The sequence below is a fragment of the Phacochoerus africanus genome, chromosome 7 (assembly GCF_016906955.1).
Source record: "Phacochoerus africanus isolate WHEZ1 chromosome 7, ROS_Pafr_v1, whole genome shotgun sequence".
NCBI classification, from domain to species: Eukaryota; Metazoa; Chordata; class Mammalia; order Artiodactyla; family Suidae; genus Phacochoerus; species Phacochoerus africanus.
Window position 1 is genome coordinate 10,123,974 of NC_062550.1, and position 27,994 is coordinate 10,151,967.

The 27,994-nt window shown below is 58.0% G+C and overlaps 2 protein-coding genes across 6 annotated transcripts; one reads left to right on the forward strand and one right to left on the reverse strand.

The window, feature by feature from the left end:
- Positions 1–25,102, reverse strand: PDXP (pyridoxal phosphatase). 5 transcript variants are annotated; one of them, XM_047786327.1, is made up of 18 exons: positions 24,907–25,102; positions 23,672–23,714; positions 23,347–23,451; positions 22,246–22,322; positions 21,641–21,752; positions 21,480–21,556; positions 20,859–20,997; positions 20,111–20,179; positions 19,868–19,958; positions 19,190–19,335; positions 18,400–18,511; positions 17,943–18,024; positions 17,779–17,859; positions 16,828–16,944; positions 15,450–15,547; positions 14,958–15,120; positions 13,103–13,197; positions 1–1,347 (listed from the first exon to the last, which is right to left on the reverse strand). In XM_047786327.1, the coding sequence occupies exons 1-18, from the start codon at positions 24,963–24,965 to the stop codon at positions 1,031–1,033; spliced, it is 1,983 nt and encodes a 660-aa protein (XP_047642283.1). In that variant the 5' UTR covers positions 24,966–25,102; the 3' UTR covers positions 1–1,030. The 5 variants fall into 5 exon arrangements, with proteins under 5 accessions (XP_047642283.1, XP_047642280.1, XP_047642281.1 ...); XM_047786325.1 differs by lacking the exon at positions 1–1,347 and adding an exon at positions 9,848–10,046; XM_047786322.1 differs by lacking the exon at positions 1–1,347 and adding an exon at positions 9,908–10,682.
- LOC125130687 (vasodilator-stimulated phosphoprotein-like) lies at positions 24,924–27,975 on the forward strand. The gene is made up of 2 exons (XM_047786328.1): positions 24,924–25,334; positions 26,934–27,975. The coding sequence occupies exons 1-2, from the start codon at positions 24,945–24,947 to the stop codon at positions 27,003–27,005; spliced, it is 462 nt and encodes a 153-aa protein (XP_047642284.1). The 5' UTR covers positions 24,924–24,944; the 3' UTR covers positions 27,006–27,975.
- The last annotated feature ends 19 nt before the right edge of the window (positions 27,976–27,994 follow it).

Consider the following 27,994-nt stretch of genomic DNA (forward strand, 5'->3'; position numbering starts at 1 on the left):
GACACTCCCACTCGCACTTTATTATGTCCGGGAGGACTAGTTACAAGAGGGGAGGGGGCGGCGGGGAAGGCCCAGCCCCCACCCCCACCCCCACCGGCACAGGATAATAAATAAATAACTGGGGGGTGGGCACAGGAGGGAGGTGGCACAGCAAACACTGACAGCACAGGAGGGCACTAAAGCCCCCTTCCCAAGCTGTGGGCACTGTCAACACTGGTCTGGTACCATGATTAGGGAGGGGTGGGGCTCTCAGCTACGGAAGCCCCCAGAGCCTCCAAGTGGCCCCCTTCTTTGGAGAGAAGAGGTGTCTTCAGCATTTGGACCCTTATTTATAAACAGAAGTCTGGATCCCTGGCTGGTCCAGTCAGACCCAGATTGTTAAGAGGCCACTGTCTCTCAGACTTCTGGATTGTTCTATTCAGGATCCAAGAGACCAATGGGTCATTAATACCAGGGGTCCCTGATTGGTCGACCCAGGACCTAGGACATGAGATGGTCGTCATGACTTAGGCTCCCGTCTGGTCCACTCAGGACCCGCCATCAATGCGTCAGCATCACTTAGCCTTCTGATTGGTCCATTCAGGGCTCAGGACAATAATGATTCGTGGTTACCCAGGCCTCTGGCTGGTCCACTGGAACCCAAGGCCAGGACCCAGGAGCAGGTCAAACTCTAGAGACCCCAGGGAGGAGGTGGGGGATTCAGTGCTCAGGGTAGGGGGACACCTTCAGCGGGCAGCAGGGCCCAGATTTCAACAAGGGGAGGGCACAGGGCAGGAAATAAGGCCACCTGGCTGGGTCAGGCCAGGGCGAACGGGTGGGGCAGAGGGAGCAGCTTCTGGGACAGCAGAGGGCATCCAGTCCCTGATGGGACAGGGTCTGAGGGCCCGGACACCTTCCCTGGGTCCCAGCCCCATCGGGCTAGACACTGGAGCCAGGGAGCTTAGCCCTTGATGCAGCTCTTGGCCCCTCACCTCCATCTATGGGATCAGGGAGAGGGAGGGCTGCGGCTGCGCTGGCAGGTCAGGTGGGCTCAGCCCTCCAAGCCCTCCATCAAGTCCGCGATGCTCTCCACGTAGTAATGGGGCACGAGGTCGTGCTGGCCGGCCGCCAGGTAGGCCTGGGCCTCCTCCAGGCGGGAGACACCCGTGAGCGTGAGCACGGTGGTCAGGCCACAGCGGTGGCCGAAGAGAATGTCGGTCTCCAGGCGGTCGCCCACCATCAGCGTGCGGCCGGGCTCCACGCTGAAGGCCTCGGTGATGCACTCGAACATGTAGGGGCTGGGCTTGCCCACCACCAGGGCCTGGCGTCCTGAGGCCGTCTCCACGGCGGCAGTGAGGCTCCCGGTGCCTGGGGGGGGGGACACGGAGACTCAGTCATTGCGGGTGGCAGCCACGCCCTCAAACTGGAACTCCCCCAGAGGCAGCCTGGCTCGGCGGCGGTCAGATTAGTCACCGAAATGAGTCAAAAGCCTGCCTGCTTCCAAGGCTTAGCACAGGAAATTTTTTTTTCTTTTTTTTTTTGTCTTTTTAGGGCTGCACCCATTGCATAGGGATTCCTAGGTAGAAGCTGAACTGGCGCTGCAGCTGCTGGCCTACACCATAGCCACAGCCATGCCAGATCCAAGCCACATCTGCAATCTATGCTGCAGCTCACGGCAACACCAGATCCCTAACCCACTAAGCGGGGCCAGGCATCGAACCTGCGTCCTCTTGGATACTAGTCAGGTTCTTAACCCACTAAGCCACAATGGGAACTCCAGCATACAGATTAAGAGCACAGACTCTGCAACCAGCTTGCCTGCGTTCACACCCCATCTCCGCCTTTCTTGGGCAGGCTATTTAGATTTCTTTTTTTTTTTCTTTTTTGGCTGTCCTCCGGCATATGGAGTTCCCAGCCCAGGGATCAGATCCGAGGAACAGTTGCAACCTATGCCACAGCTGTAGCAATGCCAGAGCCTTTAACCCACTGTGCTGAGCTGGGGATCGAACCTACATCCTGGCCCAACCGAGATGCCGCCAATCCCGTTGTGCCATAGCGGGAACTCCCTTGGGCAAGCTATTTAACTCCGCTGTGCCTCAGGTATCCCTTCTCTAACATGGGGGTATCAGTGGTACTTTCTCATGTGGGCGTTGTAAGGCCTGGATGAAGCATGGCAGGTAACCAGGCCTGGCTCAGTCAGCCCTGCCCGAGGGTCCCTATTTCACCCCGGCAGCCGCCCACCTTCGAGCAAGCCACCTCTGAGTTGCCCTGGACTCGCTGGAAAGGGTGATCCAAGCAAAGCCTGCTTTCAAAGGGGCGCTGTGGGCACCACAGGGGCAAGGGCTTTGGAAACGGGAAAGCATGTAAGAAACAGCAGTTGTGGTTATTGCTCCAAGAATGTGCGACCCTGGCCTCGGGAACTGCCACAACCCTTGTGGAGCACAGCCTGGCGCTGACACGTGTGCCCCTCTGACCCAGTCAGCCTCCGCCGGGAAAACGATCACAAGGCGAGAATTCAAACTGGGGACAAAAAGCTGCAGGCTTGAAGATGTCCGTGGCCGCAGCAACTCTAATAAGGAAAATCGTGGAACGCACCCAAGCGGTTAACAATAGGAGGACTGTTTAGCAAAGGACAGTTCTGAGTCCCAGCTCAGTACCATCCCGCCCCACACAATGAGTCCACTGTGCCCGTCCCAGAGGCACATCTTTGTTCCAGAAGGTTCTACCTTCATACTAATGTCCCCGAGCAAATGATGATAATAATCACAATGTACTGGGCACACTCTAAGGTGCCACGGGCTGTGCGGGTGCCCATGAAAGCCCATTTCACAGATGAGAAAGCTGATGTTCAGCATTGTTAATTACGTGTCCAGGGGCGTACAGCTTCCCAAGTGACGGATAAAAGATATGCATTCCGGCAGGTCTGACCCTGACAGGTGCGGGGCCAGCTTGTACTGGCTTGGAAATGCTGAATGCTTCATTTTCAGGAATTCTATGAGCTGGTGGTTAAACACAGCCGCTAACTGGGGGGCCACGGCCATGGCCTGCAGAAGTTCCGGGGCCAGGGATGGAACCTGCGCCACAGCAGTGACCGGAACCAGAGCAGTGACAACACTAGATCCTTAACCACTAGGCCAACAGGGAACTCCCAAAGCCACTATTAAAAGTCAGCTTAGGAGTTCCCTTGGTGGCTCAGTAGGTTAAGGATCTGGCTTTATCATTGCTGTGACTCTGGTTACTGCTATGGTGCGTGACTGACCCCTGGCCTGGGAGCTTCTGCATGCCACAGGTACTGCCGAAAAAAGAAAAAAAAAAGTCAACATATATGAACTGACAATCAAATGAAATATTAAAACAAAGGTAATTGGAGTTCCCGTCGTGGCGCAGTGGTTAACGAATCCGACTAGGAACCATGAGGTTGCGGGTTCGGTCCCTGCCCTTGCTCAGTGGGTTAACGATCTGGCGTTGCCGTGAGCTGTGGTGTAGGTTGCAGACGCGGCTCGGATCCCGCGTTGCTGTGGCTCTGGCGTAGGCTGAGGGCTACAGCTCTGATTAGACCCCTAGCCTGGGAACCTCCATATGCCGCGGGAGCGGCCCAAGAAATAGCAACAACAACAACAACAACAACAAAAAGACAAAAAAGACAAAAAAAAAGGTAATAAATTCTCAGAACTCATCACTTCGTAATTATTTACCATTATCTATGCTCTTGAGGTTTTTTAGAGCCATAATGATGGAAATACTACACAATGGTGTGTCCATATCTTCCCAAGCCCACATTGGGAAGGGACTTAACGTCGGTAGCCTGAAAATGGCCATGGGCAGGGGCAGTAATTTACACCACAGAAATGGGGGAATGGTATAAACCAAGGCTCTTCCAGTTACTAAACATTTATTTATCAGTACTCCACTGGGTCTGACCCCAAATGCTCTGGGCTTCGTGTCTCCCTCCTCACAGCGGATGACACTGAACTTGATTAAGCCAAAGGCACAGAGGTGCACAAAAGCTAGATTCCTCTGCCCTGCGGTCCCCAGATGAGAAAGAGAAACTTCCGCAGCATCAAAGCAGAGCCGACCCAGAGCAACCCCATTGGGAAGACCTCCCCGACCTCTGACCGAGGACTTGCCCGCTTGTTTTCCCGAGTAGGGAAGAAAAGTCATTTGCTCTGTTGGATAGAAATCCCTTCCAGGAGGGCAAGGGCTCAACTGAGTCACCCCAGAGTGACTTTCTCAGCTCAAGGATGGGAGCTCTTGGAGGTCCTGTCGTGGCTCAGGGGGTTAAGAATCCAACTAGTATCCATGAGGCTGCAGGCTCATTCCCTGGCCTTGCTCAGTGGGTTAAGGATCTGGCGCTGCCACAAGCTGCGGAGAAGGTCGCAGACGCAGCTCAGACTGGGCATGGCTATGGCACAGGCCAGTTGCTGCAGCTCTGATTCGACCCCTAGCCTGGGAATTTCACATGCTGCAGGTGCTGCCCTAAAAAGAAAAAAAAAAAAAAAAAAAGAAAGGATGGTAACTCTTTCAGCAACTTCTTTTCCCACCAGGTCACAGCCGATTGATCACCCTTGGCCCCCATGTCCCACCTCCCTCACTCAGCCATTGTCACTGAGACGCCGCCTAGGCATGGGGGATAGGGCAGTGGATGCTCCGTACCCTAGTGGAGCGAGCATCTGAGCAGGGGAGTCTACGAACTTAATTCTGTCCCAGGCCACCACAGCCTACTCTTCTCCACATCCTGTCATCCAAGGCTGGCATATGTTTTGCTGGTGACGTATGCCTAAGACAGCAGGCATTTCTATCTGCCAGCTCAAGTGGCTGCCAGGTGGTAGTAAGGTAAAACACACAATTTAGGAGACCCATAAGGACGGAGGAGAGGGAAGAGGGGTGCGAGATCTGCATTTCAGATTTTATGCATATTTGGGATATTTAATAAGATTTTTACTCCACGCTCAAAGCTGCATGATTCTGTTGTGCACACACAGGACAGCGGCACTGTGTTTGTTAAGCTCTGCCTCCCCCTCTTGGCTGTGGGGATGACCAGCAGAGCCGGCAGGCAGAGCCAAGTGGGTGTTGAGACCCAAGGGGCACATGTGGGCGGGGCCTGGTCTCTCCCCAGCTCCCCCACACCATCCTTCCAGAGCCCCTGGGGGAGCGTCTTAACCTGAGCTTTGAGGCCTCTGGAGAAACCCACTTTTCATGGCATGGCCTAGCGCAGGCAGGAGCTGCTGCAGCTGGGAGCCCTGACCAGTGCCCTCACCTGGGATTTATCGGGAAACGGAGACAGAAGTGGTCATGCAGCTAGGAGGTCTGCAGCAAAGCTAAGACAGGCCTAGGATGATAAGATTCCCAGCCTGGAACTGGTTCTGCCATGGTCCAAACCCTGCTCTATCCCCTGGTGTCCTGTCCCGCAAGATGCCTCCTCCAGGAAGCCCTCCCAGATCTCCTCGGCTCTAGACTCTCCCTGCCTTCGCATCATAATACTGCATCTATTCCTCCGTCAATTCCACTCTGCCCTCCCAGGATCTGATATCAATTGAGTCAGTGGCCAGCAGGGAGGGTGTGATGGAGAGCCATCTCCACCCTCAGCCTACCGCCTGCACACTCACTATTGTCACTTAGCTTCTTCTTACCATCTGCTCTTGTCTAACTTGAACGCTCCAAGATGTAGGAGTCTCGACTGTTCCCGCCTCCTCTGCAGTTCTGAATTCCCAGATGACAGCCTTGGATGGAGGGGGTGGGATTTCGGGGTTCAGGTAAGGTGGTCTCAAGAGCCAAGTTCAGGTCCTCTTGCTCTTGGGCAGCTCACTTCCCTCCTCTTAGCCTCAGTTTCTTTAACTAACAAATGGGACAATAACTTCCATCTCCAGAGTAATTTTGAAACTAAATAACAGATACCAAGACGCTTCACACAACTCTGTAACATGAGAAGGCTCCGGATAAAATTGGCATCATCTGAGCACCTACTATGTAACAGACATTCCCCTGATCACTCTCTCCATGAAACTGCCATGTTTAGTAGTCCCACTTTACACCCAGTGTAGAGATGCTCCAAGGTTACATAACTCAAAAAGATTACAGAGCCTTGGAGCTGGAAGTGGAACTCAGGTCAAACTCCATCCACCTCGGGCTCCCCACGCACCTGCCTTCAACCTGCCCCTGGAAACGTGTTCCAACAGTCCAGTTCTTCCACTTTATCCCCAGCTCTCCGACCTCACCCCGACGACGAGTGGGGCAAAATGAGCCCCTGAAGATGGTTCAAGAAGGCTTGGGTTCCTAATCCAGGGAGTCGGAGCCCTGGATTCTGTCTGCAGCTCCCTGATCCACAGTGGGCCTCGGTTTCCTCATTTGTCAAAGGGAGACCCCAGGGCTGCCCTTCACAGGCTGCAAGAATCACCAGATGTGGACATGAAAGCATCCTGGGGGCCATCCTCACGTCCCTCCTGCTCGCCACCTGTCACCTGGGGCCGCCCTTCCCCTCTCACCCCTAGGCCTAGAGGTGAAACCGCAGGCTGCGCCCCAGCTCAGTTTCCCTGCCAGCCCCGCTCTCACCTGGGGTCCGGCTGCCGTCGCTGAGCGGGTGCCACGGGTCGCGGTCGGTGGCCACCAGCAGGCAGTCGGGGTCGCGCAGGTGCGCGCAGGCCTCGCTCAGCTTGGCGAAGGAGAAGTGCTCGTCGTAGCCCACCAGCACGGCGCGCACGCGCGGGGCCGCGCCCGGGTCCTCGCCGGGGTCCCCTGCCAGGCGCAGCCCCGCGGCGCGCAGCTCGGCCCGCAGCCCCTCGCCGCCCAGCACGAATACCGCGCCCTGCGTGTCCGGAGGCCCGAGCAGGCGTTGGCGCAGCAAGCGCGCGGCGCACAGCGCGGAGCTGAAGAGCTGCTCGGCGCGCAGCCCCCTGAAGCCAAGGCGCGCGAAGCGGAGGGCCAGCTCGGGCCGCGCGCGCCGGCTGTTATTGCTCACGAAGAACGCCGCCTTGCCAGCCCGCGCCAGGCGCTCCAGCAGCTCCGGGGCGCCCGGCACAGCGCGCTCGCCGTTCCACAGCACCCCGTCGCAGTCGAACAGGACCCCCTGCGTCCGGCCCAGCACGTCGCGCAGGGCCGCGCCGCGAAGCCGCTCGCAGCGCGCCATGCAGCCGGGTGGCTGCCCGCACGCCCGCGCCGCGCCGCTCTCTTTCCACGGGCACGGCGCGCTCGCCTCGCAGCCAGCCAGTCCCCGCCACCTGCCAATCGGCGCGCTGGAAGAGCCAGGGGGCGGGGTCACCGGGGGCGAGTCTTGGGAGCAGAGAGGCTGCGAGATAACCCCGCCGAAGAAAAGAGCGGAATTACGGCCGCCGCGGCGGCAAGAGGACTAATAAAGGCCTAGCCTGCTCCTTCGTCCCTCCCCTTGCTCCGTTGGGCGAGCAGCCGTGGAGCTTCTGCCCAACAGGAGGGTGGGAAGCTCAGAGACTGACACTCCTTTTGCCCAATAAGAAGTTAGGACTAGAAACTCTAGCCCGCCCCGCGTCTGCCCAGCCAATCAGAAGCTTAAGACAGCTGGTTGCTAGGAGGAAAATAGATGGTAAAGATGTTATCTTTGGGTCAAATCTCATTGCCCTCTGACCCGTGGACGCTCTAGTTCCGAGCGAAGTCCTGAGAAGCGGGTAGGTGTGCTGGGGAGAGTGGCACATGGTGTCCTCTCGGACGCTGGAGCTGTTGGCCTAGACCAGTGGCTTTCCACCCTGGCCGTAGAGTCCCCTGGGGAATGGATTTTTTTTTTTTTTTTTGAGATATAATTTCCGTCCAGCAAGATGCGTAGGTCTTAACTGTGCAGTTCGATGACTTTTGACAAACGTTTTAAAAAATACCGATGTGTGGCAGGACCTCAGAATTGTTAGCTTAATTGCTTTGGATGAGGCCCGGCTTTAAAAAAAAAAATTAACGAAAAAATTACCCAGGGATTCTGTCGTGAGGCCAGAGAGGCACTGGGCTAGAGGCAGCCGGTCACCGGTGGACCCTGGAGAGGGGAGACAGAGCAGCAGTGGCCAGTTGCCCAGGGTAGAGATAGGACCTGGCTGCCTAGGTCCTTACTAGGGGAGGGATGTGTCACACAATTCTGAGATTGTCTGCCAACCTCTGAGAGGGCTCTGAAGACCTGTCTGACCCTCAGGAGCAAATGAAGCTTCAAAGACCTGGGAAAAGCCACATCCTGTCACTCAGGCTCTGAGGCTGACAGTTCTTGCTCCCCAGCGCCCCGGACTTTTGCTCCTGGCCTTTGCATAGCTGGTCTCCTCAGGTCAGAATATTCTTCCTTCTTTTCTTTTTTTACCTGGCCAGGTCCTGAAAGACTCCCCCTCAATATCACCTTCTCCTGGAAGCTTTCTTTTTTCCTTTTTCTTTTCCCTCCTTTTTTGGCTACCTGGTGGCATATGGAATTCCTGGGCTGGGGATCAGATTCGAGCCATAGTTGCAACTTAAGCCACCGCTGCAGCAATGCCAGATCCTTAACCCTCAGTGCCGGCCCAGGGATTGAACCTGTGTCCTATTGCTCCCAAGACGCCTTTATCCTATTGCACTACAGTGGGAACTCCCAGGAAGCCTTCTTGACATCCACCTTCCACACACACACACACACACACACACACACACACACACACACACACACACACTTGCATATACATACAGTCTGGGTTAAATGGCTTGCATTTAAGTGGGCTAACATGGGCTCCCAGTGCCACAACCCTTGACTCTAATTATATTGTCAGTTCTCCCGTGCATTTCCAGAAGTTCGCGGCATGTAGGGCTGAGCTGGGACCTAATTCAGAGTGGAGCACAGAGCAGCTTTAGGGAATGTTTGAGGACAGATCCATCCCTGATCCACCGAGAGCCTTCCTTGCCTTCTCTGGGAACAGGGAACCCCTCAGGTTGGGGTAAAGACCATCAGCGGAAGCTGTCACTTAGAGGGCACTTCCATGTGTAAGGGCCGTGCTTTGGTCTCTGCAAGAGTGTCTCATTTAATCCTCAAAACAGCACTTCCACTACGGCCATACCACCCTGAACGCACAGGATCTCCTCTGATCTCAGAAGCTAAGCAGGGTCAGGCCTGGTTAGTACTTGGATGGGAGAACACCACTTCCATGGTGGAAGCTGTTAAACAGTTTCACAGGAGTTCCCTGGTGGCCTAGCCGTTAAGGATTTGGCATTCTTATTGGGGTTCAATCCCTGGCCTAGGAACTTCTGCATGCCGAAGGCATGGGCCAAACAAACAAAACAAAAAAACAAACACCTCAAACCAAACTAAAACAAAAAAACCCCACATGGACCAAAAACCCCAACAGTTTCACAGACGTGGAAAAGAAATTAAATAAATTGCTCAGGGTGTGAGGGACAGGTCCAGGCTCCGGAATCCGGCAGACCTGGGCCAAGTCCTGCCTCACTTGCAATGTGATCTTGGCAGGTCCTTTTTTTTTTTTTTTGCCTTTTCTAGGGTAGCTTCCTGCGGCATATGGAGGTTCCCAGGCTAGGGGTCTAATCGGAGCTGTGGCTGGTGGCCACGGCCACAGCAATGTGCGATCTGAGCCGTGTCTGCGACCTGCACCACAGCTCACGGCAACGCCGGATCCTTAACCCACTGAGCAAGGCCAGGGATCGAACCTGCAACCTCATGGTTCCTAGTTGGATTTGTTAACCACTGAGCCATGACGGGAACTCTGGCAGGTCCCTTTCTGAGCCTCAGTCTTCTCACCTGTAAGATAATGGGATTTACTTTCCTGGAAGAGGAGTAAATGGAAATCACACATAGAAAAGCCCAGTGCATAGCAGAGTAAGCACTAAAAATGCTGACTGTTACGATTTCAGACAGGAAAAAAGATAGGAGGCAAGAAAAGTAATTTTTTCTCCTTTATGAAAATGACTTTATTTCAAGAATAGAAAATAAAACTATCATTTGGGCAGCTGCTCCAGTTTTGTCCAAAATAATTTATTTGCCAGCCTCACAGAAAATACATTGGCAAGAGAAAAACGGAAGCCCTGGAGGAGCAGACAAGCCTCTCTTTCCTTCTGGCAGCATCCCTGGGACCCTGCCAGAGAGTGGGGAGCTGGCCGAGGGGGTCCCCCAAGCCCAGGGTGGATCCAAGAAGGAAAAGTCTGGACATGGAGGGCTGTCCTGAGTCCTCCTTGCCGTGGGGGCCGACCCAGCGGACACCCAGGCACTTGGAGGCGAAGGCTGGAGGCCCCACCCCCTCGGGAGGAGGGGGCGCTGTGTCCCGAGGTGGGAGGCAGGAGATGCTGAGGACGGTCGGTTGGGGAGGAGCTGCCGGCTCAGTCGGTCTCTGAGGCAAGGCTCCTGGGCCGGGGCTGAGGCGGGATGACTGGGGAAGTGGGGGCCCTGCCTGCAGCTTCGGGGGCCTGTCCCTCCTCTGGGGCTGTCCCCAGGTCCGCGTCTGCAGGCGTGCTCAGAGAGACTGGGCTGGGGGAGGCTGGACCTGGGGAGGCTGGGCTGGGGGAGGCTGGGGAGGGTCGGCTCTGGCGCCGGGCAGGCTGGGGAGCAGTGGGGGGCAAGGGGGGTGGCACTGTGGGGGCCCGGAGGCCGCTGCCAACCAGGCGGCGGGGCAGAGCCCGGGGGGTCACTGGACTGCCAGAGCCAGGGGGCGGAGGGGGCGCTGGAGGGGAGCTGCGGGTGCTGGAGACCTGGGGGGGCGGCATGGTGGGCCGGGCTGGGGCTGGACGCTTGGCTGTGGAGGAAGGAAAGGGGAGGTTAGGTGTCTACACCGCCTGCAGCAAATCCCCAAGCTCAGTGGCACCTGAGGATCTTTGCAGCTGCCGCTGCCTCTGCCAGGAACAGTTTCCATGCTGGCTCCTCACCGTTCAGGCCTCTGTCCGAGTCCCTCCACCCCCTCAGCTAGGGGACCCCTCCCCCACCGGGCCCCAGTCACTGTCATATCTTCCGGCCCTGTTTTCTCCGTGGGACTTCTGGCCCTCTGAAATCATCTCGTCGGTTTTAATGTGGCTTGATTATTGCTTTGCCTCCCTGACTGGAATGTAAACTAAGAGAGGCCATCTCAGGTCCAGCTGGCCAGCACCGAGCGTGGCCAGAACGGAGTCAGCATTCAGCACGTATTTGTTGAATAAAGAAATGCTGCCTGTCCCCCCCGACGCCGGGGTCCTGCTCACCTCCTCTCAGGGGCCCGCAGGACTGCCCCCCACCCGGGCGCTCAGATCCTCCGCTGCACAGTCCAACCTCGGGAGGCAGCTGAGGGGCTGGGAGGGGCCAGGACGTCCGGATGCTGTAGCTCTGCCTCCACCTGCTGGGGGCCTTGGGCAGGTCACCTCCCCCCGGGAGCCTCCGTTTCCTCATCAGTGAGGCAGGATGACAGCCTTGCCCTCCCAGGGCTGACATGAGGACCAATGCAGGTGATGCTGTGACAGCCCTTGTGTTCTGATGAGCAAACATCCCACTTGCCTCCCACCCGGGAAATGTGGCTAGAGGCCCCCTCCTGTAAGAAGGTCCCCATGCGGCCTGCCAGTTCCAGACGCTCTGTCCGCTGCTCCATCTGCTCCCAGCTCTACGCTGTACACCAAGTGGAAATGTCTAGAGCCTCCTGGGCTGGGTGGGGTGTCCCAATTGTCCTAGTCACCCTAACAGACTCTTTGTCTCTACCCTTGCCTGCTCACCTGCCTGGCTTTAGGCCACCTCAGCAGGTGTGTGCACTAAGCGGACATGAGTGGGGCCCGCCCTGCCCTGGACAGAAACACCTTTCCCTCCCCCACCTGACACTAAGAAGAACATGCCCGGAGAGCCTCCCTTTTTTTTTTTTTTTTGTCTTTTTGCCTTTTCTAGGGCCGCTTCCCGCAGCATATGGAGGTTCCCAGGCTAGAGGTCTAATCAGAGCTGTAGCCACCAGCCACGGCCACAGCAACACAGGATCCGAGCCGCGTCTGCGACCTACACCACAGCTCGCGGCAATGTCGGATCCTTAACCCACTGAGCAAGGCCAGGGATTGAACCCAAGTCCTCATGGATACTAGTCAGGTTCGTTATTGCTGAGTCACAAGGGGAACTCCTGCTCTATGTCTCTTGACTGAATTCTTTTCCTTGGAGGACAAGAAAGGAGGAATTGCCGTGCTACTGGTAATTAAGGGGCTCAGAAGGAGGCCACATGACCACTGCCACTGCCACTGCCACCCCTCATTGTCTTCATTTTTTTTTTTTGTCTTTTTGCTTGGGCCCCTCCCATGGGCATATGGAGGTTCCCAGGCTAGGGGTCCAATCAGAGCTGTAGCTGCTGGTCTACACCAGAGCCACAGCAACTCAGGATCCGAGCCGTGCCTGCAACCTACACCACAGCTCACGGCAACACCGGATCCTTAACCCACTGAGCAAGGGCAGGGATCGAACCCGCAACCTCATGGTTCCTAGTCGGATTCGTTAACCACTGAGCCATGATGGGAACTCCCCACTCCTCACTGTCTTTAGAAGACGCCCTCCTCCCTCTTTGCTCCGTGATCTTTGGGCTCCACTACCCGCAAGGATGCACAGTCCAACCGAGGGAGGCAGCTGAGGGGCTGGGAGGGGCCAGGATGTCTGGATGCTGCAGCTCTGCCTCCACCAACCGGGGGACTTGGGCACATCACAATCACTGGTTTTTTTTTTTTTTTTTCTCTTTTGGCTGCCCTGTGGCACATGGAGTTCCTGGGGCCAGGGATCAGATCCGAGGTACAGTTGTGACCTAAGCTCTGGCCGCAGCAACACCGGGGTCCTTAACCCACCATGCCGGGCCGGGGATCAAACCTGCAACCCAGTGCTTCCAAGATGCTGCTGATCCCATGGTGCCACAGCGGGAGCTCCACAATGGCTGAGCTTTATCTAGCATTTACTGTGTGCAGGGTATGGGCTGGGCAGCGCCATTTAATTCTCCAAACAGCCCCGCAAGGTGGGTGCAGCTACTGTCCCACGACACAGAGGAGGAAGCTGAGGCACAGATGGGTAAAGTCACCTGCCCAAGGTCACAGAGCTGGAACCTGAACCCAGAGCGTCAGGCAGACAACCTGGGCTCTTAGCCACCTGGCTTTCTGGCCTCCCCTGGTCTGAAAACAGGGGACAGCCTGGGATCGCCCACCCTCTGCCCCCCTTCTCTTCCCACCGCCAACTCACTCCTCCGAGCTGTGTCTTCTGCTGGGGCGGCTGCCTCCGGGGGGTTCTTATTGACCTTGGGGGAGGTTGGTCTGGGGGGCGCCTCCGATTCCGTCCTGCGAGGGAAGGAGAGTCAGCGTCAGCCTTGGCCATCGCCCGGAGGTCTCCGGGAATCCTGAGGAGACTCCCAGCCAACAGGCTGAGTTTGGGTCCTCCTGGGACTTGTCCCCACCACCTTGTGGCCAGGTCTGGAATCTTTTCCTCTGAGAGGATGCTTCTGGCATTGGCCGGAGTTTGTATCCATGGAGCCCTGGCTGCTGTGTGGCACCGTGACAGTGTCCGTGGTCCCCGATGTGGCCAAGATGGGGACAGGCAGAAAGCTGGGCCTCCCCTCTGCCTCAGCCTCCTGCGATCTTTACAGGATGTTCTGGCCACTAGAAGCCAGAGAGCAGACGAGAGGCAGAGGAGGAGGCCACGGCTCATTCCTGGCTCTGCTCAGCTGGCTGCCCTTTGGGGAGGCCTTTCCTGACCCCTCGGCTAGAGCAGTTCCCGACTCCATCACCCAACCCTGCCCCCCGCTCCCCAAAGTGGCACCACCTGACAATATATTGTAGCTTTATCAGGGAACCGGCTGACTGTCTCTCCCTGTCCCCTGGAATGCAAGTTCAAAGGGCAGCACTTGTCTGTCTTGCTCATCTGAGGAAAGTCACTGGGCTCCCAAGGTCTGTGACAACTGAACAAAACTCACTTGCTATGAAGGAAACACAGCACCACACAGCCCTTTTGGGTTTTTTTGTGTTGTTTTGTTTTGCTTTTTAGGGCTGCACCTGCTGCATATGGAGGTTCCCAGGCCAGGGGTCGAATCGGAGCTATAGCTGCTGGCCTACACCACAGCCACAGCAACGCCAGATATGAGCCACATCTGCGACCTAGACCACAGCTCACAACAACGCTGGATCCTTAACCCCCTGAGTGAGGCCGGGGATCCAACCCACATCCTCATGAATCCTAGTTGGGTTCATTAATCGCTGAGCCACGATGGAACTCCCCCTTCTGAGTTAAAGGATCAGGAGAAGACTGGAGTTCCCATGGTGGCTCAGCGGGTTAAGAACCCAACAGAGGCTCCATGAGGATGCCGGTTTGATCCCTAGCCTCACTCAGTGGGTTAAGGATCTGGAGGTGCCGTGAGCTGAGATGTAGGTCGCAAACTCAGCTCAGATCTGCTGTTGCTGTGGCTGTGGTGTAGGCAGGTGGCTACAGCTCTGATTGGACCCCTAGCCTGGGAACTTCCAAATGTTGCAGGTGCAGCCCTAAAAAGAATAAAAAAACCCCCGCAAAAAACAAAAAGTTGGAAGGCACAGTATTTACAAATTCCAAAATGATCAGCTCCCTAGTTCCCTAAATCTCCGGGGCCTGAGACAGTGCCCAGCACATAGTAGGTACTCAGTAAAGAGCCACATAACAGAGCAGGGAGCACATCAGAGGCTGCGAAGAATGTGTGCCTGAGTCTTCCCTCCACCCACTCCAAACTGGGAAATCTGGCATTTGGAATAAAAATAGAATAATTTTTTTTCCTTTTTTTTTTTTGGTTTTTAGGGCCTCACTCGTGGCATATGGAGGCTCCCAGGCCAGGGGTCGAATCAGAGCTACAGCTGCTGGCCTACACCACAGCCACAGCCAGATCCTTAACCCATGGAGCAAGGCAAGGGATCGAACCTGTATCCTCATGGATCCTAGTGGGGTTTGTTAACTGCTGAGCCATGAAGGGAACTCCCAATTCTTTCTCTGTCAACGTTGTCAGTTGCCCTGAGAGATGGTGCCTCAGGGTGGGCATCTGGGAGCCAGGCTGGGGCCGCTCACACCGTTCAGTCGTTACCTTTCCTTGGTAGCTGCTGAAGCCGGGCCAGGGGCTGGAGCGGGGACAGTGGCCGGGGCGGGCGTGGCCATTGTTGGAAGCTCCTCAGAAGCAGCCGGCCTGTCGCTGACCTTGTCCTGGGGGGCAGGCGCTGAGAACAGGCCTGACACGCTAAAGTTGATCTCTGCAGACAGAAGGGAGCAGGTCTGAACATCCCGCGCTCCCGCCAGCCTCTCCGCCTCGGCCGGTGTCAGCACCAGTCTCCTGATCCCCAGGGGTCTCTGGACGGCGTTTCGTCTCTCTACTCCCACGCGGGCCTCGCAACCATCCCACAAAGCAGGCACGACCACCCCCACTTTACAGATGAGAAACTGAGCCTCGGCGTGGAGAAGCCACTCCTTCCAGGCCTCGTGGTGAGTTTGGGGGGCTGTCAGGGACCGAAGCTGAGTCTGGAGGGCACTGAGGTGGGCAGAAGAGGACACACAGGGACGTGTTCCCAGGCAGGAGCTTTACCTCCAGGGAAGAGGGTGTCCGCGTTCTGTATCAGAGCCTCGACCACGCCCACCACCTGGATGGACCACACCGAGGCTGCATCCAGCTGGGCCAGGTCCCTGGGACAAAAAGTGAAAGTGAGTCATCATTTAGATACACCTCGGAAGCTCCTGTGCGGTGCAGTGGGTGAAGGATCCGGCGTTGCCACAGCTGTGGCACAGGCTGCAACTGCAGCAGGGGTTTGATCCCTGGCCTGGGAACTTCCACATATAATGGGTGCGGCCAAAAAAAAAAAAAAGAAAGAAAGAAAGAAAAGAAAAGTCTAGGAATTCCTGCTGTGGTGCAGTGGGATGGGAAGGGTCTCTGGAGCACTGGGACACGGGTTTGATCCCCAGCCCTGCACAGTGGGTTAAGCTCCAGGGACCACATTCCTGTTTCCCTGATGTTATCTGGACCACGTCTTGGCATAGATCGCAACTGTAGCTCGGCTTGGATCTGACCCCTGGCCAGCGAGCTCTACAGGCTGCGAGGTGGCCAAAAAAAAAAAAAGGAAAAAAAAAAAGGAAAAAAAAAAGTCTAGTGACCCCCAACTCTCGGGCCCTGTGCTGGGCACTGGGGACACAAGAATCAATGACATTGAGTCCCTATTCTCAAAAAGCTCACAGGAGTTCCCTGGTGGCTCGATGGGTTAAGGATAAGGCATTTTGTCACTGCTGTGGCACAAGTCAATGTTGGGGCGAGGATTCAATCCCTGGCCTGCGCACTTCTGAGTGCTGTGGGCGTGGCCAAAACCAAAACCAAAAACTTACAAACCACCAGTGTATGGCATATGTGCCACTCCCATCCCCCCAAATTTCCCCTTCCTTCACCCACGACAGACGTCACTAGTCAGTCGTGGCACCCTTTCCCCCACGGATCATGGATCTAGGCAGCCTCACCAACTCGTCTTTGCCATCCGTGGCCAAGTGACTACGAACCCCTCCTCGATCATGTCACTTTACAGTTTACCACACATTTCTCCATTTATCTCGTTTCCAAAGCAAAAATCCTCCATGTTTATCTCATTTCTTTCCAATTTATAGATGCAGAAACGAAGGTCCAGAGTGACTTTCTAAGGCCTGTCTCTGGGAGGTGGGGTGGGGCTAGAACCACATCTCTGGGATCCAGCCCCCCTGCAACAGGCTGCCAAGCACCCCATTACTGCCACGACCCAGAATGCCCATCTCCAGAGCCCTGTGGGGCCCACGAGCCCTTCGGGCTGCTCCTCACAGAAGCCTTGATGCTAGGAGCTGCTCAACCGACTCCAGGGATGGAGCAACTGAGGCCCAGGGGAAAACAAGCAGAAGATGGGTGTGTGTGTGTGGGGGGCGCTGCCTTCCCCCCACCCAAGGCCCCTCACCCTTCTTTCTCTGGAGACCACAGCAGGTTGGGCCCCAGGACAATGGCGATGTTGCTGGGCGTCATCTTGTTCACCTCCTGCTCCTCGGCCAGCCGTGCCAGGAACTTCATCAGGTACCTGGGGGGTGGGAAGGGGTCTTGGGCTAGTGGCAGGGCATCTGGGGGCTGGGAGCACCTAGGGCTGCCCCCCAAGACCCAAGACTTCTTCAGTATAGAGTGTCCAAAGAGTGGCAAAGACACCACAAAGGACATTTAACAAAATTTTACTGGTTACATCAGCTGACCTACTGAGCACCGTCTCCGTGTCAGGCACCAAGCGGAGAACCTCTCCCCCAGCCTGCGGAGCAGGGACTGTGATGCTCCACACTGTCCACAAGAGGGCGCTGAGGCACGGAGATGTTAAATTGCTGGGCCAGGACCACAGGGGGGCAGAGGTGGGATTCCAAGCCAGGTGGCATGGCTTCAAGGTTCAAAGTATGTATTCAATTCAATGTCTGGTACTAAAAAGTACAACCGGCGTTCCCATCGTGGCTCAGTGGTAACAAACCCGACTAGTATCCATGATGCAGGTTTGATCCCAGGCCTCGCTCAGTGGGTTAAGGATCTGGCCTTGCTGTGAGCTGTAGTCGCAGACATGGCTCGGATCCTGTGTTGTTGTGTCTGTGGTGTAGGCTGGCAGCTACAGCTCCAATTCAACCCCTAGCCTGGGAACTTCCATATGCTGCAGGTGCGGCCTTAAAAAGACAAAAAAAAAAAAACCCAAAAAACAAAAACCAAAAAAAACCCCCCAAAAACAAAAAACAAAAACAAGTACAGTTAATACGTCCAAGGGGTATTTTCAGAAATATGCCTTAGGACAAGGGGGCAGGGCTCAAGCCCAGGACCCTTCAGTGCTAGCCGACCCTTGGCTTCAGGGAGGCCCTGGGTGGTGGTGGGTGGGCTGGGGGCTCACCTGAGGTTGCTGAGGTTCTCGTGGGGGAGGCGGCTGCACACCTCCTGGAGGGCCTCCAGCCGGGCTCCAGGCTCCTTCAGGCTGCGGAGGGGAAGAGATTGGTGAGCCTGCCCTGGGTAGCCCTCTGCAGCCTCGTCCTCCCCAGCACCAGCCCCCATCCTCACCTGGCTGCCTTCATCCAATCGTCATAGAGGTCAAAGGTCATCAGGGGCTCCGGCAGCTCCCGCAGGTAGGACTTGAGGGCACCTGGAGTGATGGTGGGGCTCAGACGTGCCCCCCGCGCCCCCGAGCCTCCCCTTCTACTACCCCCAGGAGCCATGTCTCTTCACCCTGAGAACCTCTAGCCCTCATTCGCACTAATGTGTCTAGGTCTGATCATTTCTTTGGGCCACAGGCTCATTTGAGAAAATGATGAAGCCGAGTGATCTTGTCTGCTAAAAAAAGGTACACGCGCTTCAGGGGCTCATCTCGGACCCCATGCTAAGGACCCCGAGGTCTCCTCAGATGTCCTCTCAGCAGATTCTCAGGCCTTAAGCCAAACTGTCCAGGCATCATTTCAGGCGGCTTCGGGGAAGGGATGCAGGGGGCAGGCCCTCACGCAGGGCCCCTCTGAGCTGGTACCTGCCACGGCGTGCGGGTCGGAGCAGAACTCCTGCAGGCTGCGGGGGTCCGAGGCCATCGTCTGTTTGAGGCGCTTCAGCACCGAGGCCCCAGCGGCCAGACGGAAGAGGCCCTGAGGAGCGAGAAGGGACGGGCAGGGGGGTCATGGACGGGTGGGCGGGGCAGGACACCCTGGCTGGGAGGCCCTGGCCCGCTCACGGCCTGGAGTGGGCCCGGAGGGGGCCCCACTGGTCTGTCTGGTGGGCAGAACGAACACGACTGGGTCTGCGCTTCCTCTCCACTCTCGGGGTCTAGGATTCTGACCAAGTGAGAGGGCTGGAGGAGCCGGGAAGTCGTGGGGAGACAGGACAGAGCAGAAGAGGCAGGGGGCCCAGCCGCCTAGGTCTGTCTTTGAATGTGATCCGCCTCCCACGGGTCTGACTCAGGAAAGGAGCCGAAAAACTAGCACAACTGCAGTGCGAAGGATGGATGAGGGCAGCGGGTGGCTGTGACACACGGGGGAGTCCCTGGCTTCACTGCCACCTTCTCACCCTCCCCGTTAGCCACTGTCTCCCCTTTGCACCCTGGAGCCGGTGAGGGCTCCCTCGGGGGGTCACCGGGGTGATCCAGGGGAGCAAAGAATACAAAGGGCTGACCGCACAGTGCCCTGCCCACATGAGCATCGCAAAGGGGGGGGCGTGTCCATTCAGCAGCAGGAGGCCATGCCTCCTGGCCGCTGGGTGCCAAGGGTGGGTGTGGGACCCAGCGAGGGCCCTGGTGCTCCCTCCCCGCCCACCCCAGCGAGCCCCACCTCTTCCTTCATGCCCTCAGAAAGCAGCATCATGACGCAGGCCTCGATGGGCAGGGCGATGTCCCGGCCCAGCTCTTGCAGGTGGGTGCCCAGAGACACCCCATACACCCTGGAGAAGGGGGCGGCCGTCATCGAGGGGGAGGGGTCTGCAGGGACGAGACAGATCAGAGGCCCGGGGTCCTCCCACCCCGGAGCAGCCAGGTCAGGGCAGATGGGGGCACCCCCACATGTTCCCGAGGGGCTACCACCTCCCTCCTGACCATCCATGGATGTCACACACTCTGAAATCCCCCAGCACATGTCTAGAATCCACCCACCTGCACGGTCCCCACCCCAGTCCAGGCCACCCACCCCTCCCTCCTGCCGCCTAACAGGTCTTCAGTCCCGCCCCTTCATTCCATCCTCTGTGCGGCAGCCAGAGCAATCCCTCCCCTGCTCAGAACTCATCCATGGCTCCCTATTGCCTTCTCAGGATGCAGTGCAAGCTTTTTTTTTTTTTTTTTTCTCCTGGATGTGCCTGTGGCATGCAGAAGTTTCCAGGCCATAGCAATGACCAGAGCCACGGCAGTGACAACACTGGATCCTTAACCCACTGAGCCACCAGGGAACTCCGGAGTGCAAGTTTCTTAACATGCCCCCCCAGGCAGAGGGGGATCAAGGGTCCCCCTACGTCCCCACCTGCTTGACTGTGATTCTCCTTCAGCTCGGCCAGGGCCGTGTCCAGTGAGCTCAGAGACTTGCGATGGTAATCAGCCTGAATCTCCATGAGCTGTGGAGACAAGGGGGCACCTTGGGCGGGAAGCGAGGGAAGCGGAGCCTCCCCCAGGGGCCGCAAATGCGGAACCCCTCCCTCCCACCATCTTGCAGGGGGTTTCAGAGGCCCCTGAGCTCTGGGTGACTGGAGCCCAGGCTTGGACTCACGTGGATGAAGTAGTTGGCGTATGTGTCCTCCTTGGTGGCAAAATGGTACAGGTCTGCCAAGTATTCATCCTTGGGGACAGAGAGGGGTGGACTTATACCCACAAGGCTGGGGCCCAGTAGGGAAGCTTGGAGGGGGTAGTGACTTTCCCAAGCTGTAAGGCAGAGGTCGCAGCCAGCTCTCCCCTCTCTACTAAGATTGGCCAGCTCACAGGAGCCCCTTCGAACTCTCTTTTCCCCTTTTTGGCCGCCCTGAGGCTTATGGAGTTCCCTCGCCAGGGATCAGATCTGAGCCACAGTTGCGATTACACCACAATTGCAGCAACACTGGATCCTTTAAACCCACTGTGCTGGGTGGGGGACTGATCTGCACCCTGGCGCTGCAGAGAGGCCACTGAATCTCGTTGCGCCACAGCGGGAACTCCCCCCTTTGAACTCTTGAGGGTTTTTTACAGCTTCATTCATTCCTTCGCTCACTCAGCAAACACACCGAGATTCTGGCGAACAGACCGTCTCTCCCTCCCAGGTGTTTGCATGTGGTATAGACAGAAGAGGCTACAAGGTAATGGCTAAGTACACAGACTTTGGAGCCTGACTGCCTGGATTCAAATCTTAACTCTGCTGCTTCCTAGCTATGTGGCCCGGGGCCAGGCACATCGCCTCTCTGAGCTTCAGTTTCCTCATCTGGGGAATGGGGACAGCACCCGCCCCCGCCACCCTCCCCACCCCCTGCAGGAAGCCCGGCTCTCACCTTGCACTGCTCCACCTTCCTCTTCAGCTCCTCCTCCTCCTCCTTCAGGCTCTCCACCTTGTTGGCTGTGGTGGTGTAACTGCCGGGGCCGCCGCCCAGGGTCTGACCGCTGCCTGAGCTCTTAGCTGCCTGACTGAGCCTGGGGATGATCCCAAGGTCGGGGGGGGGGTGTCACTGTCCCCATTGCATGTCCAGAGCCAAGGGCCCCTCGGTAGACCTTACTAGGTAGGATTCTGAGATCTACAGGTGCAAATCCCAGAGCGGGCCCTGGGTCTCTGGGGCGCCTCTTGGTGGCAGGCTTGGTGACCACGGCCGTGCACCTCTGGAGGGGGGGGTGGGGGCCCCCTCTGCCCTCCAGGGACCTTGGACATTGTTCAAGGCTACTCTAGGCTTTGGGGTTACCCCGAGTTGGCACACACTCCTGTCCACACATGCACAGGGGCCCCCTCACGTACGCTGTCACCATAAGTGCTCCCAAGGAGCAGGCGCGGGCTCAAGGACACACACTGTACTCAGGGGGCCCTGCGGGGTCCTCCGGGTGGGGGAAGGGCCTCGAAGCTCTGTAGCCACATCCGGGGGCTGACCTCGGCATGAAGCCCACTTGGAGGCTGTGGCTCCCACCTGCTCTTGAGTGTGTTCCAGTCAGACACCAGCTTCTGAAGGCTTTTCTTGTGCTTGAGGATGGCTGGCAGCTCCTCCTGGGGGCGGGCAGAGGGAGGGTTCAGCAGGCGGTGGAGGTGGGAGCTAGAGGCTGAGGGACCTGGGGGCAGGGCCAAGGTCACCTCACTCAGCCTGCTGAGCGGCTGCAGGACATCCTTCTCCAGGGTCATCTCGAACTCGGCCAGGATGCGGGCCAGCTGGTTCTGGATGGCACAGCTCATCTCCAAGGCCTTCCTGTGGACAGAGCACCCGTGGGCCCGGGCTCCCACTGCCCCTCACCCCCATCTGGAGAGCCTGGGGGCCGTCTCCCTCCCAATCACCTTCTGTCCCTTCTTGTTTTGTTGTTGTTTTTTTAGGGCTGCACCTGTGGCATATGGAGGTTCCGAGGCCAGGGGTCGAATCAGAGCTGCAGCTGCCAGCCTGCACCACAGCCACAGCAATGCTGGATCCGAGCCTCATCTGTGACCTACACCACAGCTCATGGCAACACTGGATCCTGAACCCACTGAGCGAGGTCAGGGATCAAACGCACCTCCTCATGGATGCTAACGGGGTTCGTTACCACCGAGCCACAACGGGAATGCCACCTTCTGTCCCTTCTCTCTCTCTCTTCACTGAGCCCAGCGCCCTCCCAGGCCTGCCCGCCAGCCCTGACCTGCACCCTCTCCTGGCCCAGACCCCTCCTTGGCACCTCCAGGTGAGGGCCAAGGCCCCTATCCGTGCTCACCCCATGCTGGAATCGGGGTCCAGCTCCTTGAAGCTTTCAGCCATCGTGGTGGACAGAGCCATGAGGGGAAGCTTTTTCTGCAGGGAAGGGCAGGGTCAGCTGTGAGCATGAGTGTGTGTCCTCACCCTCCACCCGGCCGGGGCACACGGCAGGTCCCTCGGGGGCAGAACCCAGCCAAGGCCCTGGGCGTGGACAGGGGAGGCGGGAACCCAGGAGGGCCACAGTCGCAGGTGAGAGTGGAAGCCGGATGATGACCAGGCCTGGTGGAGGTGACATCTCCCTGTGACCGTGTACAGAGCCCCCGCCCATCTGGGGTCCCCTTTCCGCCTTCCAGAAGCCACTGGATCGGGTAGGAAGGAATGATCAAGTCCCATCACTGAATGGAAAACTAAAAACAGAGGGTATGGGGCTTGTCCAAAGTCACACAATTAGAGGGAGAGGGGAGGAGCCAGGAACACAACCTCAGAGGGGGCTCTTTCTCTTGGGGAGCTCAAAAGCCTCCTTGGCTCCCTACTGCTCTGGCCACACTGAATTGTTGCTTGATTACAAAACATGCCTCCTACATCATGCAAAGCACCTGCATTGGTCAGAGAGACCAGAGTTCAGATCTCAGCCCTGCCACTTACTAGCTGTGTTACCTTGACTGAGTCACTCAACCTCTCTGTCTCCATTTCCGCCTCTGAATGCAGTGGTAATAAAAGCAGCCTCCTTCTAGGGTTGTTTTCAGCATTAAGTAAGGCAATGCATCAGCGTATCTTAGCAACCCTTAAGTCCGTAAATACTGGCGGCTGATTGATACTGTGAGTAACACCCCAAATCCAGCTCAAGTGACGCTTCCTTCAGGAAGCCCTCACGGGCTGCTCTGGGTACTGATTGGATGGAGAAGTTCAGGTGCTGTCAGAGGCGTGGCTTTGGCTCAGAGGAGGAGGGGCCAAGAAGGAGCCGGGGAAGAGATAGGACCTCATGAGTGGGCTGCCTAAGGGGCTTGAGACAGATCAGTCTCCATTCCTTGGTGCCAGAGACTCAGACTGGTGGGGAGATGTCAGCTCTGGGCTTGCTGCCCCCGTGCCCGGGCCCCTCCTCCCTGGGACCCCCACTCACCACCCGCTTGTCCATGTCCGCCCCGCTCTGGCCCTGCAGACAGGCTTGCAGCCGTTTGTGGACATTGTGGGCTGCTCGCTTGGCCGGTTCCAGCCGCTGCTCCACCTGGGAGGGAGTCCTGGGGTTATGGATCCTGAGAGGTTGTCGGCCCCGTTCTGCCCCAGGGCAGGAACTACCTTTCTCTCCTCTCTTCCTGGGGACCCCATGGCCTACAGCATGGGAATGACTCAACTCGGGCCCCCAATTGGCCTCCATGCCCCGCCCTCCGCTGACAATCCTGCGCAGGCCTGCCTGCCCCCTGCTGCCTGCCGGCCCGGGCACGTACCTGCTGCAGATCCTCACCCAGGAACTCGGCTGTCTCCGGGGTGCTGCAGGGGGAAGAGAGCTTCTGCTGAGCTGGCCCAGGTTAGGAACCCCCTGCCTCCTCCTGCCCCCCCCAAACAGGGCAACCAAACCCCAGGTGCTTCCAGTGCCCCTCCTGGTCAGGCGGCCCTGGGTGGCCCGCCTGCCTCATCCCGGTCGGAACACATTCCATGGGGGCGGGAGAGGATGCTGGGCTTTTTCCTCCTCCACCCAGGGCTGTGCCCTGAGCGAGGGGGAGGATGAAACCCAAGTGGGGACTCTCGGGGAGCCTCTCTCGTCTGCTGACCCTGGGAGGGGAGGGGTGGCCCGGGCTGGCCCCAAGAACGGGAAGTGTGTGAGCTCAGGCTCCTGGGCTGTCACCCAGGACCCTGTACTGCAGGGGTGGGCAGGCCCTGGGCCCCCTGCCCGGGGACATGTGGGGACACTGTGAGGACACTGTGGGGACACTGAGGCTCTGCGCAAGGCGGCCTCACTGCCCAGGCTCACACAGGTGTCTGTGCCAGCACGAGACCAGAGTAGGTCTGTGGACACCAGACCCCTCCCCTGGGCCCAGAAAATGAGAAACTCCCAGCACAGGGGGAAGAGGAGGCTCCGGGGGCTCCCCAAATTTCCGGCCCCCCCATGCCACCAGGGCTGTGGTGGGAACAGAGGGACTTGGGACGTTTCCACCTGATGCTGGGAAAAGCAGAAGCAAGACCCAAGCCGGAGGCCTCCGGGTGAGGGGGAGGCGGGAAGAGGCCCGGGGCAGGACGGGGGCAGGCCCCTCCTCCCACCATTGCCAGGACCCTGTCTCTTCCGCTGCTCCCCCCCTCCCCCCCGGGGGTCTGGGGCCCCGATCACCCCTCTCCCCAGACCACCAGAGATGGTTAACAGTCCCCATTCTACAGAGGGGACAAGTGAGGCCAGGGGGTCCCTCCACTCAGGCTTTCAGGGAGACAGAGAAGACCCAGCATCTTTATCTTCCCCCACCCTCCAAGGGGGTGGGGGGGCCCCCTTCCGTCAAAGGCCAGCGCCTGCCCCTCCTGCTCTGGCCGGGAGGTGCGGGTGGCATCCAGAGGGCTCAGAGAGGTGGCCAGTCAGAAGTGGTCGTCCAGCTGTCCTTACCTCACCCCCACCCTCACCCCCCACCCGCCTCCCCTAGGGTCCTGCGGGGTGGGGGGTGAGGACGGGGCTGGAAGGCAGGGGGCGGACACTCACCGTCCCAAGCTGCCCGTCTGGGCCAGCTGCCGCATGCGATGCAGCTGCCTCTTCATCATCTTGCGGGCGGGCTGGGGGCCGCGGGGTCACGCTGGGGGTCGAGGGCCCGGCAGCCCCCCGGCCCAGCCTGCCTCTGCCCGCGGCGCCTCTCTCGCCCCGGATGGGTGGGCGGCGCTCTGCGCTTCCTGGGCCCGCCGCGCTCGGGCTGCCGCTCGCTCTCTCCTCCCCCGCTGGCGGCTCCGCCCCCGGCCCCCAGGTCACTCCTCTCTCCAAGTTTGTTTTCTGGCTCTTTCGCGTCTTCCGGGCCCCCCAAGGGCCCCCAGCCAATCCGGGCGAGCGTGGGTCCGCTGGCCGCTCGGCGGTCCGCAGGTCGTGGGCGCCGCCCCCCGTCCCCGCGCCGCCCCGCCAGCCCCCATGGCGGGAAGCAGGTAAGCTCCCTTCCAGCCGCGCCTGCCCGGCTTCCTGGGTTCCTGCCCCACCCGTCGGCCTGCCGGCCCTGGGTTAATAACTCTGGCATCCTCCTGAAGGGGAAACAGGCCTCCATGCTTAGGAGGCCGAGGCCAAGGACGGATCCCTCTGGGCCTCCCACACGAGGCTCCCCTGGACTCCCTTCTCAAAGGACCTCCTGGTCACCCTGAGCCAAAGGTCACCCCTGCTCCCCTACTGGAAGATTGGCTGGAGGCTTTGGCTTCCTGGGGCCACCTTGCTGCAGCGTGCCCTTGGACCAGTCCCTAGAACTCTGGGCCGAGGTCTCTAGAGGCCGGCTAGGTCGGCTGTCCTGACCTTGCCCACCTGGAAGAGGGGACAGGACACCCCTGCCTGCTCCTCCAGCATCCATGCTTCAGCTCCCGTGGCCCGTTCACCGCCACGGCAAACCCTCCCAAAGCAGTCCCCGGACACCCGCACTCTCCCAGCCCCCGTGGCTAGTTCCTGCCGTCTGTGAAGTCCCTTCGGGCAGACTTCCTCAGTCCCTGCCCCAACGTCTGTAAGGCGATGCTGGGTGCTGCTCAGCCCCCCACCCCCACCCGAGTCAATGGTCGTTCTCTCTTTGGGCCTCCACGCCAAACCGAGTTGGACCTGCAGTCAGTAGAGGCTCCATAACTGCTAGTCTTTTTGGTTTGGGTTTTTGTTGTTGTTGTTGTTTGGGTTTTGTTGTTTGTTTTTGTTTTTTTTTTTGTCTTTTTAGGGCCACACCCATGGCATCTGGAAGTTCCCAGGCTAGGGGTCAAATAGAATCAGAGCTGTAGCTGCCGGCCTACACCATGGCCACAGCAGTGAGGGATCTGAGCTGCATCCATGACGTACACCACAGCTTGCAGTGACCCCCGATCCTTAACTCACTGAGCGAGGCCAGGGACGGAACACCCGTCCTCATGGATACTAGGTGGGAACCACAGTGGGAACTCCCCTAACTGCTAGTTAATACAAGACGAGAGCCTTTGGGAAACAGCAGGCGCTCTTTCCTCTGAACCCCTGCATCCCTGGGGGGAGAGGGAAGGGCCTGGGGAGAGTCCTGGCATACCCTCTGTGCACTCTGCCTTGGAGTTTCAGTTCAGTCTGAGAATTACTTTGAGGATCTGCTGTGTGTGGGTGGGCAGACTGGGCACTTTGGAGGGCAGGACCTCCACCTCAGGCATCTCACTGTGCCCAGCATGGGCCCGGCACACAGTGAGCATGTGCTGGACGCTGGCTGGCCCTCCAGTCTTCAGAGGGAGCCAGGGCGGGGTGGGAAGGGGCTGCACAGGGAACTCCCAGCTGCTGTTCTTTGAGCCATCGGAGTGTGGCACCTGTCTGGAAGGTGGGAGATCCTGGATCAAAGGCTCAGGTCAGGGTGAGGGCATGGATCCCAGGCAAGGTTCCCTCCCACCAGCCTCCTTCTCCCAACTGGAAAGCCCATGGGGAGGATTCTAGAAGGGGGCAGGCCTTGTGTCCACGAAGCAAGACGTCGGAGCCCGGTGTAGACGTGGTATCACGTGGGGCCAGGATTTGTAATGCCTGGGTTCTAATCCACCTTGCTCACTGGACAGATCCCAGAACTTCGTGGTGACTCAGTTTACCCTGCCTCTGATATGGGCACAACCTACTGTGTGCAGAATTAGGAAACCGAAGATTCCCAAGGCAGCAGGTGCCATTCTCCTGTCATCTGAGAAATCTCCAGCCTTCATGGTGTTCTCCATGCTGGTCAGCCCTGCCTTTGGCCCAGACCACACCGGCCTGCGCCTGTCCACATCACGAGCTGTTCTGAAGTCCCTGAAGGCAGGGCCTGGCTTCTACCTCTGTCCCTCTTGTCTTGCCCAGGCCTGGGCCCCCAGCTCGTCTGCAGAGGGGTCAGTCCATGTGGGCTGTAGCAGCAGCTGCTGTAAAATCAACTGAGCCACTTAATCAGGCCACCTGAGCTCTGGGTCTCCCATCTCTGCCCCCTCACGTCCAACCCAAGAGCCTTTGCAGGAGAGGCATCTGGCTCCTCCTTGTCCACCCTGGGTGGGGCAGCTCTATCTTTTGGCCGGGTGAGGGGCACATTTTAGGGCATATTTAAGCCCGAGCACACTCAGATGTTGACTCCTGAGAAGACTGGAAGTCCTGAAGTTTGGATCATAGGCTCTTTCATCAAAGGATGTTGCCATCAGACTTCTGGACTCAGAAGTTTATTGGTGAATGTCGAGATCACAGTTTTGGAACTGCAGGTGCCTCGAAAGTGACCTCAGAGCTCAGCAGCCAAGCCCTTCTCCAAGGACTTGGCTGGGTCTCCTCCCAAGGAGGGCCTGGGTCTTGTCTGGCTCTTGCTGACTTCAGGGGCTTAGCAATGTGCTGTAGTCACAGGAGCTCAGTGAACACAGGTGGCTTAATGGCAAGCGAAGACGTCGCATCAGTGATTTCCAGCCCAAGAGACAGCAAGAACAGAGCTGAAGGGTGTGGATGGAGCCAACTGCGGGCTCAGCGGGGCAACCTGGGGAGAGGGAGTTCCTTTCCGAGCCCGCATCCTCCTCCGTAATTTGAGGATAATAATAGCATCTACCTGATGGGTTGTCGTGAGGGTTAAATAGGTTAACATGTAAGATGCCTACATCAGTTCCTGGCCCTGTTTCTT

Bases quoted from the DNA above. Each gene is read 5' to 3' on its own strand.
- LOC125130687 (XM_047786328.1), top strand. From the start codon at position 24,945: ATGCAGCTGCCTCTTCATCATCTTGCGGGCGGGCTGGGGGCCGCGGGG. The intron at 25,335-26,933 runs GTAAGCTCCCTT...CTCACTGGACAG, and splicing joins GCCCCCATGGCGGGAAGCAG to ATCCCAGAACTTCGTGGTGA.
- PDXP (XM_047786322.1), bottom strand. From the start codon at position 24,965: ATGATGAAGAGGCAGCTGCATCGCATGCGGCAGCTGGCCCAGACGGGC. The intron at 19,959-20,110 runs GTGAGTCCAAGC...TTGTCTCCACAG, and splicing joins ACGCCAACTACTTCATCCAC to CTCATGGAGATTCAGGCTGA. The intron at 18,025-18,399 runs GTACCAGCTCAG...CCATCACTCCAG, and splicing joins CGACCCGCACGCCGTGGCAG to GTGCCCTCAAGTCCTACCTG.